The sequence below is a fragment of the Triturus cristatus genome, chromosome 12 (genome assembly GCF_964204655.1).
Source record: "Triturus cristatus chromosome 12, aTriCri1.1, whole genome shotgun sequence".
Taxonomy (NCBI): domain Eukaryota; kingdom Metazoa; phylum Chordata; class Amphibia; order Caudata; family Salamandridae; genus Triturus; species Triturus cristatus.
The window spans coordinates 544,180,896-544,193,665 of NC_140595.1; the positions used below are offsets into that span (position 1 = coordinate 544,180,896).

At 40.2% G+C, this 12,770-nt stretch overlaps 1 protein-coding gene across 2 annotated transcripts in view; it reads left to right on the forward strand.

Annotated features, from left to right (window-relative positions):
- LOC146776248 (dipeptidase 2-like) overlaps positions 1-12,770 on the forward strand; it is a 369,058-nt gene that overhangs the window by 293,588 nt on the left and 62,700 nt on the right. For both annotated transcript variants that reach the window (XM_085636820.1, XM_085636819.1), the window contains exon 5: positions 10-151. In XM_085636820.1, the coding sequence (XP_085492946.1) occupies positions 10-151 (142 nt within the window). The remainder of the gene's footprint in view (positions 1-9; positions 152-12,770) is intronic.

A 12,770-nucleotide genomic window follows, 5' to 3' on the forward strand; every position in this document is an offset into this window, starting at 1 on the left:
CAAAAACAGGTATTGACAACAGTAAGAAAATAGCATGTCTGATTGGCATCGAGGGAGGACATTCCATTGACAGCAGTCTAGCAACCCTTCGGATGTATTATGATCTGGGTGTTCGGTATATGTCCTTAACACACACCTGCAATACGCCCTGGTAAAATACTTGCATCTCTTCCTTCCAATTCTGATGAAGTTAATGGAATTAGGTTTACTGCAGTCTTGATGACATAGTCAACAGGGTTTCAGTGGGCTGTAGTAGTGAACCAATCACTTTAAAATGTGAAAAAGCCATTTATATTAGAATATATTATGTAAATATTTTTTTTACAGTGTGGCATTCACTTCTTATGTGGCCTCGTGGGCAGATTTAGGTATGCATTTTACCCTCAGCCAGAGCCACGTATGATTAAATGATTTAGAATGTGATGGCTTCCCCTTGGAGAGCCATGCAAGAACAATTTGGTAGAAGGAGTGGGATGGGAGATCTTGTTAAGTACTGCCACATGTGTGGAAGTGGTCTATGTCTTTGGATGCCTTAGCAGGGTATTAGGTGGTAGACAATTGACATGAAGAATCCAGTTTGGTGAAGAACTTTAAACTTGAATCTTCCGCTTGCTGTTTATGGATGGGGCTATGGGTGGGTGAGCCTTAGGGTTGTTCGGTACCAATAATGTAATGAGTAGTACTCTGTCTGTATAATACTTTAGCGGCCTTTGTAAATCAGTACTAGTCAGGAACTGGGGTAATATTTCTATCCATCTGAGTCCGATATGGTGATGCTATCTCTCATTTGTTGAGGGGGACCACTCACCAAGTGAGTGGACTTGTGCACTTTTGATATGTTCAAAATGAATACAAGTTAAAGTAGTTCTAGTGCAGTGTTTGAGACTGCGTTGGTCTTCTCTGGGCTGTTATGTTCTTTGCTAAGGACCAGATGGGCCAAGCCCCCTGCCACAAATTGTATCTGTTACCTTAGAAATAGGACTTATTTGACCACACATACCATGTTCCCAACTAGCTTAAGTTAATTGCACCTTTATTGCTGTATCCACTACTTCCAGATCACTGTCGCACTGAGTAAATTTACATCACTGACTGTTCTGAGACCCTTTGCATCCATGTCTGGGTTTCCTTTCCCGCTGTTCCACAACGATGTTATTGATTTACAACTCACATCTTTCTAGTTATCCTGCTTTGTGTCCTTCAAAACTCTGTTCTCTAACTCCTTGATTTAGGCTGTCATTTCTTATGGAGAACTGTTTCTATAGTTAATCTTTTATTGGGTTCCACCAAATTCATTAGACAAACTACCACCACACTTTGTAGAGATGTGATCAATCTTGCTCATCTCCAGGGCTGCAAAGGCAGAATTTAGAGTCAGCTGTACACTCAGAGAATGGTAAACTTTCACCCCACTAACAGAGGCACCCAGCAGAGCCCCCTTGTGGTAAAATACTTTCTAGCAGATATGATATCCCTGTCAGCCCCTTCCTTCCAGAAATTGTGCCTCAACAGGTAATGCTCCATGAAAATCAGCACATTACATTTTCCACCTCCACCCACAAACTTTTAGGAATTCAAATGTGATACCTCTTAGGCAGAGATTTTAGGTTTGCTATCAGTATGAGCTGGGAGTAGAGTGTTACATATTGCATAACATTGGCTGCTAGCAAGCACAGTCTCCCTTGTGGAACCTCGTATGGTAGGTCCCAGAAGATCAGTCTGACGTGTAGGTAAGGTATGGTGCTACATGATAAGGATTGTGTGGTGGTGCAAACGTAGAAATCTTATAAAAATTACCACAAATTACATCACTTTCAACTTACTTAGCAAACCTGGAAGTTCGGTGCCTTCCTAAGTTGATGAATCCTTCCCACCATTTTATAATTAGAGCATTTCACAACAAAGTCATCATTATTTGCATTTGATATTCAGTTGATAAAGAGGGGTTTGGTGACGTTTCAAAAGTTTATTTTTCTCTTTAAGAATTTAGTCAATATTTGTATTCTACTTTTATTCAGGTTAGTCAAATAAATCAGTTACAGAAATAAGATTGATTGGAAAAAGTGTATAAAATTACAGTATGTTCCATTGAGAATATAGTCCCTATTCTAAGCTAAAGGACCTATTCTATCCTAACGAGAATCCATAAAAAGTACATCCTTTGACACGAGCAAGGAGGTTCTACAGCAAATTCAGATACCTAAGAAAAGGGTCGAACTTCCCATAAAGGATAGTTTTGAAGACTCAACTGAGTACTCCGAACAGTTGCAATAGCGACTGTCTAAACTGGAAAAAGAGAGAGAACCACAGCAGTAGGTAGCATCAGCATAAAGACAGTCTCCTCACTTTGCGTAAGAATGAATCAAGAAAATCACCATCAGCAATAGCTTATGGAAATGGAGTCAGCAAAATAAAGTGCTAAGAGGCATTGGTGGATAGGTGTGCATAGAATGCCTTGCCTGTCTAGCTAGGAACATGTACTATATAGAAAAGCCACTAAACATGTTGCAAAAACAGGTGAATATGTCATCATCATCATCCAATGAGGGAAGATCGTCCGATGGTCTGTCGACTTCATCCTCACTTCCCACGTTAAACGTTCATGTCGGCATGACATCATTCAGTGGTGGCTACAACGTATTACAAAAAGTTACCTTTATATAAGTTCTCATGAGAACCTTTTGCAAGCAAACTCTATTAGCTGTTTAGTATCCCATCGTGTTTAAATGAGCTGCTCAATGGAATGAAATATTTAAATTCTGGTATGTCCTGGTTAGATCACAAAATGTAAGCTGAAGCCAGCATTTTCTGTTCATTAATACGCTTGTTCATTATGAATATGTGGCAAGGAAATCAATCTAAATACAGTGAAGTCATATGGTGTTAGGAAAAGAAATAAGTTTTGCAGAAAACAGCGCATTTCACAAAAAGTCAGGCTCTATACTTCAATTATAACATTACATCACTATTTATGAAAGACATTTATTTTCGTAAAGGGATAGAGAAGTATAAAAGAATAGTGCAGTTTAGCAGTTGGAGAGCAACATAAATTAGAGCCTTCTGCAGAATTCAAGCAGCATTATCCACTTTTGCACGTTTAATGAAATCATATTTTCTAACTTCTACTTTATTATGCATTTCTATGTTGGTGTTTAAGCACATTTCCATATTATTATGTGGTAAATGTTTCATAAAAAAGTTTCAACTTCCTCAGTGGTGGTGTGTGATAGGATGTGGAAGTGTATTCCTAAGTGTGGTATGATCTGTTAGGATGTGGTAATAGGTTTTTGTCAGTAGTGTGTTGATATATTGTGTGTTGAATTGGGTGGTGAGGTGAGTTATTTTGCATAGTGCTGGAGTTCTTTAGTATGGAGAAGAATCGGGTGATCTCATTTAGTGTTGTATAGTGTTTTGAATGCTGTCTGTTGTGTTCTGGATCTATTGAGCGATGATGACATGGGGTGCTTTTTGTTGGGATTGTGTCAAGGGTTTGAACATTATAAGGCTGTGTGTTATGGTGAGCTTTAATGTTGGATGGTGGTGCATGATGAATAGGGTGGTACCAAGTAGGGTGATGTAGTGATTAGCATAGGTGGGAAAGACAGCAAATTAAGCCAGAGTCTACCCAAGGGTCTAACGTTATCTTTAAGATCCTAAACATGGGCAAAGCCATCAAAATATTGAATTAAAATACATAAATACAATAAATACTTCAGTCTTATCAAGAGCATTTCTTTAACATTGGGAAGGATTTAAATTTAGAACATTAGATTTCATCACTGCCTTACTGACATTCATAGAAACATTAATAAACTACCATCTCTGTCTGCCCTGATGTTAACATCATTCATAAACAATGAGGCACATCAATTGTCATATGACCATTATACATGACCTATATTGTTATGGTAGATGGAGCAACCTTCTATCCAATGAATGCATTTAAAAGAGGTTTTTGATCAGCGCACTTCTCAAGCTGATTTATGTCAAGGTGCTTTTAACTTCACTGAACCTTCTGTTCCTTCTTCATCCCAGGTAAGTAATTACTTGGAGCCACACAATTTGGTGAAGCAGGGAAGTTGAGATTGACCCCAGGTTCCTTGGGTCCACATTGTGCTTTTCAGCCACTGACTGGCAAATCCTTCTGACTCCCTTTTAACAATAATGGACAATGTTTGCCTTTAAATCTTAGAGGAGTAAAAAATTGTAAATGAACAGAATCCCAGCAAGTTCAGCTAACATAAGAGGTGTTTTAGAAACTTACTGAGTAAGAGGAGGACATAGCGAGGATATGGGAACCAGAACTCCCAACTTTGCAGCTGGGGAACCAGTTTTAAGTGTTGCCATTGTCTCGACCACCTGTGATTCTAGGCAAATCACTTAATATTCCCATGCCTTTGGATCGAGTTTGCTCTGTATAAAAATGTCAAGAATAAAATACATGAATAATACTCTGTTTTATGTTGATATCAGTGGCTTCAATTGACTTAACAAAAAGACTAATTGCTGGAGCAGCCAAAGTCCCTCAACACCTCAGTAAAGCAATTACACCCACTAGCAAAACCAAGGAGTCCAGGACATGCTATAGTGTTACACCCCTTCATGGAGACAAAAAAGAATTTCAAAAGCTGTGCTGTACAAAGCAATTCACATACTGTTGTGTGTCTTTTGGCTTTTCCATATCTTTGTTTACAGCAGCACCAATAGTTTAGATGCGTTGGTGCACAGGACCCCAAATTGCTGCAAGTACGCACGGAGAAGAGCGTAATGCTAGTGATTTTTCACACTTTCCTTTCCACAGAGAAGAACTTAATGCTAGTTATTTTTTACACTTTTCTTTTACACAACAAAATGTTTAACAGGCATTATCAAGCCAATAGATCTCTTTCGGACCTATTGGCTTTTCCAACGATTTTGCAGAAACTATGCAGCACGTGCAAAAACAAAAAACTTTTTGAGCGACAAGAAAAAAAAAAAAAGATTACTGTGTTGCAGTGCAAGCATAGTAAAAGTTTATTATACGCTTACCCTTCTTACTACTCTAACTGTACTAGGCCCTTTACGATTAGACAATCTGCAGCATTTTGATTTACCACAAAAGGAATGATCCTCTAGTGAATCTTTCTCCACCGATAGGAGGGTTGGAAATTAGGGGTGGTCAAAACACCACGTTAGCTACCCAATGAGAACTATTAATTGACAGCTAACTCTCATATTTTAGATCAGATTTAAGTACACCAATCTCAAAGCCGTGCTGTAGAAATAAAGAATAGCAACAGGAAACCACAACCTTCTGAAGAAGTTAAGTTAGACTAGAATTATGCAGACCAAAATCTCTGCAACAGCAACACAGAAAACAAGGAATACCTATGTTCTATCATAGCTTCCTGATTCTCTTTGCAACACATTTATGACATTAGTAAAATAGCACAGTTTAAACAGAAGAACCAACAAGACTCAATAATAGGCCCAGATATTAGATTAATTTGGTTATTGCAATAAAGATTAGATATCCATAGCAATAAGCTATCTTTTGAGAATTTCAGTTAAGCAGATCACAGCTTTAATGAAAGTGCCAAACATTTATGCAAAGCTTTATCAGATAGTTATAAACAAAATTCAATTTGCAGAATAACGGAGTCCAATTACCATTAAAGACAGAAGGATAGTTAGTTTGTCTAACAGCTCAAATCTTACGAAGAAGGGGAAAAGGGTTCAAATTCAAAGTCCATTAAGGGCAAGTCCATTAGCATAGAACATAAGAAATAAAGAAAAATGGAAATGAAATGGTTCCTCAAAGAGTGCTTCACTCGATCTGCTACCAACTATAGCATCAGCAAAGCAGTCTGAAAGTAAGACAATAGTTCATCAAAATAGATCAACATAGCGTCTTCTTGTAAGGGGGAAAGAAAAAGCATGGCATTGCCTCTACTTTGGGTTTCTTCTTTTATAAAGTCTTTAACAGGGTCCCAGTGATGTAGCATCACACCACCATCGGACGACTGTCATGCTCAGGTTAACAATGTCACCTAGGACACTCTTAACAGTAAGCTGCTTTCCCATGCTTGTCATCAGAGACGAACGATTCGGGAGTTCACAAATGCATAACATCAGAGAAAAAGAAAGACAACGCAACCATCTATAGTCACAGCTGGAAACCTGTTTCCACAGAAGTAATTCACTGTGAACACTGAAGAAACATTTAGAAAAGTCAAAAGATAGACATGTACTGAACAAATACAGCAACATTTCACTTGTAAAAGGCCCATTTTATTAGGTCAGGGAAAAGGTCAGCATTAGAAAAAAAGCATATTTGAAAAAGTCTTTATAATGGCATTACACACTATAAATGAAATAAACTCTGAATAAAATATCAAATATAATATAAAGAAATCAATTCAAATTAGGAATATGTAGAACTTTAACTAGACATTATTAAATGGAAATAGCCAACGTTAGAAATACCCTACTACCACAACTTTTCTCAATGTTCAGGTAAGCATATTTTCTAAATTAACACTACAACATTTCTTTTCCACTTTTCATAAACTATAGAATCTCTAGAAGCATTATGCAAAATTCAAGAAAGTACCTAGTTTCTACACATTTTTGCAACAACTTTTCTTAATGGTGTATGCTAACAGAAGACATTAGAAATGCTAGGCCACTTTACTAACAGCACAATTTCATCATTAAATATTAATAAACAACATATTCCTAAGAAATGCATTAGTGCAACTCATTTATATGTATTAGTATTACTTTGTATGCATGTTTTCTTCATCTTACATTTTAAAGCATGCTTTTACTGTGCTTCTACTACATTTGTCTCAATTTCATGTGTCACTGTGTCTAACGTGCAAACTGCACTTTCAGCTTTCGTGTCTTTAATCAGTAAATGAGTCATGTATTATGATTTTTAAAATCGTGCGTCATCAATGGTTAACTCATGAATGCGCACATGCGAGTCATGATATCATGAGACCATGTCATTCAGTAGACACGCACATGTGTGATGACCTATGGTGTGCATGAACTTTGTCATGTGCATAGGCTTACTGAATGATATGGACACCATTTAATGTACTTTTTTATTTGCTTATCCAAGATGGCAGACAACACTTCGACCAGAATAAAAGTGATTTTCACATACCCAATAGTGCATGCATGGAAAGGGCAGTGGACTGGCAGAAAATGGGAGCTGTGGGGGCTCCATAAACTGTAAAATTACATTTTTAAGGACTGTGGGAAGCATTTAAACATCATGTAGGGAAAGTGGGTCGGTGGGGCAAACAACTGGGTGTGGGGAGCAAAGGATTTGGGGGGGAATAATGAAAATAAAAATTCTATTGGAATGAGAAGGGAGCAACATGAAGTGCATGGGCTGTGTGGAGGGTATCTAGAAGAAAGAGATTAAATGGAGGGAGCAACAAGGAGTGCAGACATGCAGGTAATTGCTAGGGTGTATGCAGCACATGATGGAGAAAACGGCACAACTTGTGCACTATCATGGAGTGCCTATAAAAAAAAAAAAAGAAAAAAGCAGTTCCCTAAATGAGACCAGTGGAAGGATACGACCCAGCCAATCAAAAGGATGGGAAAGAGGTTACGCCCCGGGGTAGGAACAAACACAATAAGAGGAAGGAATGCCATCTAATAAGAATAAGAAGTGAGCAAATGAGAGTGACAATGAAGCAAATAATGGCAGTGGACATGCTCTATGCCCACTCCAAGATTTTGCTGTGGTCCACAAGAGACTTTTGCAGACAGACAGCTTAAAGCTGTCTGTTAGACGGGGCCGAAAAAGTACTAGCATAATACCCTCTCTCAGCACTCCATGCCATCTTCACTATCAGCCCAACACTGAACCACCTCCCTCTGGGCGTGAAATGTAAAAAGATGTGGACCAGTTTCCTCACTTTCCTCCATCTCTCTCTCTCCTCGCCTCTCACCATCCTCCATGTCTACCTCTCCTCATTCTCCTCTAACTCTTCTCCATAATTTCTATAGCTCTTCCTCACCCACTTTTTTCTGTCTCGACTCTGTCTTTGCTTTATTCTCCTCTTCCATCAGTGCCCCCTTCCCTCACACTGCTTTTCCCTCTTTCATTCTCCACCTGCCACAGTTCCTGTTGACTCCTGTTTATATTTTGTGCTTCTGTCTCTTATAGTGTTAGAGGCTTCTTGTTACTGTGAGTGCCCCTGACCAGAGAGAATTTTGAGAAACACAGAAGAATGAGACTTACAATTTTAGAAAGTCAGCAAATAGAAACGTAGAATAAAGTCTGAAAGTGCGGGTTAGCCCAGTTGCTACGAGTGTTTTAAGTGCTCCAGGCACTGTGAGCCAGTGGTGCCACACTGCCTTTTCCCCCTAGTGAATCTGCCTACCAGGCATCAAGGAAAATCAGCGTCCCAGAAAATTACAAAATATGTTAATTTTACAGCTGTTTTTCCAACTCAGCAGTGTAAGAAACCCTTCAAAGTCACTCATTGCGTTTTTTCTTCCTCTAACTCGAACCCAAGGCTAAGCTCACAACTGTTGCTCTGGCCTTGGTTGTGAGTTTTACATGTGGAACGCATCTGTGAATTGAGGAGAGGTATCAGAGCTCACTTAGATTCTGCAGGTATGCTATTTAGAAGGACGATGAACCCTTATCCACAAAAGTGTCAAGCTTCCTTATAGGGATTCTGCTCAACATCCCAGACCTGGTTGTTTTCTGAGATGGGCTCCCAATCATGGTGCGCCCCCATCGAGTTGTGAATCAATGCGATATGCAAAACAGCCATAAATTCAAGCTGGCTAATTCCAACCCCAAAATAATACCTCAACAAAGCTTGAACAAGCTTTGTTAAAACCATTTCCTTTGGCACATGGATGTCACATCATGCAACTCTGTCATGAAACAGCAATAGTTAGACTGAAATTAAGTATCTAACCTGCGCCTTTCTCCACCTGTAGGAAAGAAAAGCAAAGTGTGGCAGTTTAGTGGAGTAGGGCTGGGTATTCATAATTGCACGTAAATCACACTTTGCAAATGGTATTCTTGCTGCAATCATAAACACAAATAATTGATCCAAGGATTTTCCATACACTATTCCATCAGATGAAGTCTGAAAAATGTCTCCTTAATTTCTTGTTCCCTCCCTCATCACTCCTCTTTCTCTGTGTACACTTCTTTGACTAGACAGTGACCTCCGATTCTGCGAAGTACCAGAAATGGGAGAAGGTGGGTGACAGAAGGTTGAAAAGGAGCAAGTATTGCGAAAGACGTGCAGAAGGAAAAGGGTGGTTGAAAAAGTTGAGGTAGAGAAATATGTGAATTAGGTTGAGATGTAATATAAACAGAGAAAGCTGAGGTAGTCAGAAATATGAGGAGGAAGAAGGTGACAGAAGAAGAAAGGCATAGATATAGGTAAAATTCATAGAGCTAGGACTAGGTAGAAGACATGTAGAGAGAGGGTGAGTGATGGGAGGCACAGAGAAATGGGATAAAGAGAAGCAAGGCAGAAAGTGTTGGAGAGTGGGAGAGGTAGACAGATGAGAGCGAAATGCAAGTTACAGATTGTAAAGTGTGGTAGCACGCAACAAAATAATTAATGAGGTGTACAAGAGGGGTAACTAGTAGAGAATGTTAATGCAGCCATGTAGAGATAGATTATGTGAAGAGAGAATTGAAGTGAAATAGTGAGACATAGGTGTGGTAGATAAGGAGAGATTATGTTAATTCATGGGTTAAGAGATAATTAGGCTGAAAGGGTGGAATAGAGAAAGGTGACAGTGGTGTAAAGAAAATGGAGAGGTGAGGCAGAGTGATACTGAGCTAGAGTTGCGTAAACACAGATGAGAGAAAGAAGAGGTAATGAAAGAAAGAAAATGAGTAGTGAGAAAGTGAGGCACTGGGGTAAAGTAAAATACTGGGATAGGTTAGGTAGAGGGCACAGGTCTAGACAGCAGGATGTCGAGAGGTAAGGCAGTGTACACGTTTTGAGGAAACTGAAGAGGTTACATTGAGAGCAGTTACAGAGAGAGGTGGGGTAGAAAGAAAAAGTATTAACGTAGATGGATGGTAGAGAGAGAAATGAGGTAGAGAGAGAGGAGAGGTAGAGATATTTGAGTTAGAGGAACAAAAACAAATTCGAGGTATAGAGAGATGTTGAAAGAAGCAGAGATGTGAGGTAAAGTAACAGATACGTTTGAGAGACAGCTGAAGTAGATAGAAAAGATACAGGAAGGTGAGATGGAAGCATAAGTTCAGGGAGTGGACTAATGAAAAAAAAGAGGTGGAGAGTGAGAAATAGTGAGAGGTAGAAAGCGGTAAGGTCAATAGAGGTTTTATTGAGAGGTGTATTGTGATAGGTGAGGTAGAAAGATGTGCAATATAACGGATTAAATAGATTTGGTAGTAATATCGCGATGTTGAGATAAGTATAGAGAGTTAACGAGAGAGAGGAGGTACAAGGGGTGAGGTGGAGTAAAAGTAGAGAAATGAGACAAAAAGAGGTGAGGCCCAGAATGAAGTAGAGGGTTGTAAAAAGAAGTGACAGGTAGTTTGAGCAATTGGTACATAGAGAAGTTAGTTAGAGAGAAGGGGGGGGGGTTAGTGATTGGTGGGATATAGAGTAATGTAGCAAAATAAGAGGTGCAGAGAGGGGAAGAATAGAAACATGAGGTAGAAAGAGTGGACAGAGGTAAAAAGAAAGGCAAAGTAAATAGAAGGAGGTGAGCTAAAAAGTAATTTGGAGGGAGTAGAGAGATATAAGACATGGAGGGAGAAGAGAGAGATAAAGAGGGAAGGAAGGAAGGGAGATGTAATGGAATGAGGAATATGTGACACAGACAAAGAAGTAGATAGAAAGGTGAAGAGTGTTGAGGAAGTTATTGGCAGAATCACAGGTAAAGGCAGGCAAGGGCAGGCATTGAGACTGAGTAGAGAAATAGAGTTGAAACACGGATAAGTAAGCAAAAGAAAACCGTTAATCAAGCAATAAATGTGAAGGTGAAATGATGAGGAAGAGAAATTTACGGACGGGAAAGATGAGGCATAAGGAAGAAGGTTAGCTAGAGAGAGGAAGAGGTGAGGTAGAGGAAATTGAAGTGCAGAGCAGTGAATAAACACACCTTTATTTTAAGAGGCTCTTGACTATTCTCCTTACTGCTGGCCCTTAAACGGTGAGGCCATTGGCAATTGGTCACTGTGCAGTTGCCCTAAAACGTCTGAACTGTCTGTCACCACCAAAGGTTATTCTGTGGATGTTGGTACAAGGAGAAATGTTGAGACAGCATTCACCCGCAGCTCAGTGGCTCTGTCTTGGAGCACTGGTATAATGTTGCTGCTATTTGGTGGGCCTGATTGTGCTTAATTCAGAAGACTATGAAGTGGTGCACAACACAACCTTGGCTCAGGTGCAAGTCCCTGAAGAGACGGTAGCACTGTATTAATACAAGTCTGTCTGGAAGAGAGAGGCAGCTATACCAGAAGCACAGCATACAAGATAGTGGCAATACAGTAGAAATAACTGAAATGCCTTCAAAATGGCCCTGCTAGCACCAAGTCTGCGGTGGGGGGGTGGAGTTGGGCAATTACAATGAAAACAGGCAAACGGTACATTAACCCCTTGCCTGCTCATGACGGAACCACTCCGTCATGAGCCACGGGCCCCGTGTGCTCATGACGGAGTGGTTCCGTCATGCTGCGGCCGTTGGCGGCCGCTCCGCCCACGTGGCACTGATTCCCCGCCTGTGCGGGCGAACAATGCAAGTGGGCGGAGTCGTGACGGAACCACTCCGTCATGAGCACAGCGCCGTGCTGACCCCGAACCCCCCCAGCGCCGCGGCGAAATTCGTGCCGCGGCGAAGGGGTTAAGGCTCAGCTCACTTTTGGCTCAAGAGTCTATTATGACTTCACTGAGCCAAGAGCCTGGCTCCAGCCCTGAGCAACTTGCCCAGCTCTAGTGACCAGTCGTATGTTGTGAAACGATCTGCATTTGGTGTGTTGTGGTACGGTAGTGTAGCATATTTTGGTCTGATGAGATATGATCTGATCTTTGCTAAGAGTGCGACATTATTATAATGTGATGCTGCAATATGTTGAGAGGTGATATTGTACAGGTAGTAGTGGTACGGTTTTGGGTCGTCATGTTATTTTGTGGTATGCTGGTGTGGGGTGTTGTATGGTGTGATTCACTGTGATAGGAAGAGGGAAGTATACAGTATAGAAAAGTCTGTTGCAATTTGTTTGGGAAGACCATGTGATGCATATGGAAAGTTAATATAATGTGATATGGTGTTATGTGATGCGACAGAGCTATGCTGTGTTGAGTGGTGTCCTTTGATGTTGTATAGTGTGGTATAATGTAATGTGCAACAAAAAGGAAGTCTGGTGAGGACTGGATGAGTGTGTGGTGAGTTTTGTTAAGTGGTGTGCAAATGTATTATGTGGTGTTCAATTGAGGGGTGTAGTGGTGTTCAATTGAGGGGTGCAGTGTTGTACAAGTTGTTACAGTGTGTTTGGAGGCAGAATACATTTTGAAAGGTGGTGTCTGTATGATGTGGTATCCTTTGATCCATTTAGGTGTGAAGTATTTTGGTATGATGTGTCATTGGTGAGTTGTGTCAAGGACCAGGTGCAGTGAGTTGTGGTAACGTGATATGAGATGGTGTGGCATAGAATGAGATGGTGTGGCATAGAGTGGCATGGCTTTCCATGGTCTTGTGGTTTCGAAATATGATCTATGGTTTGGGAATGTGTAATGGGGTGTTTTATAGTGTTG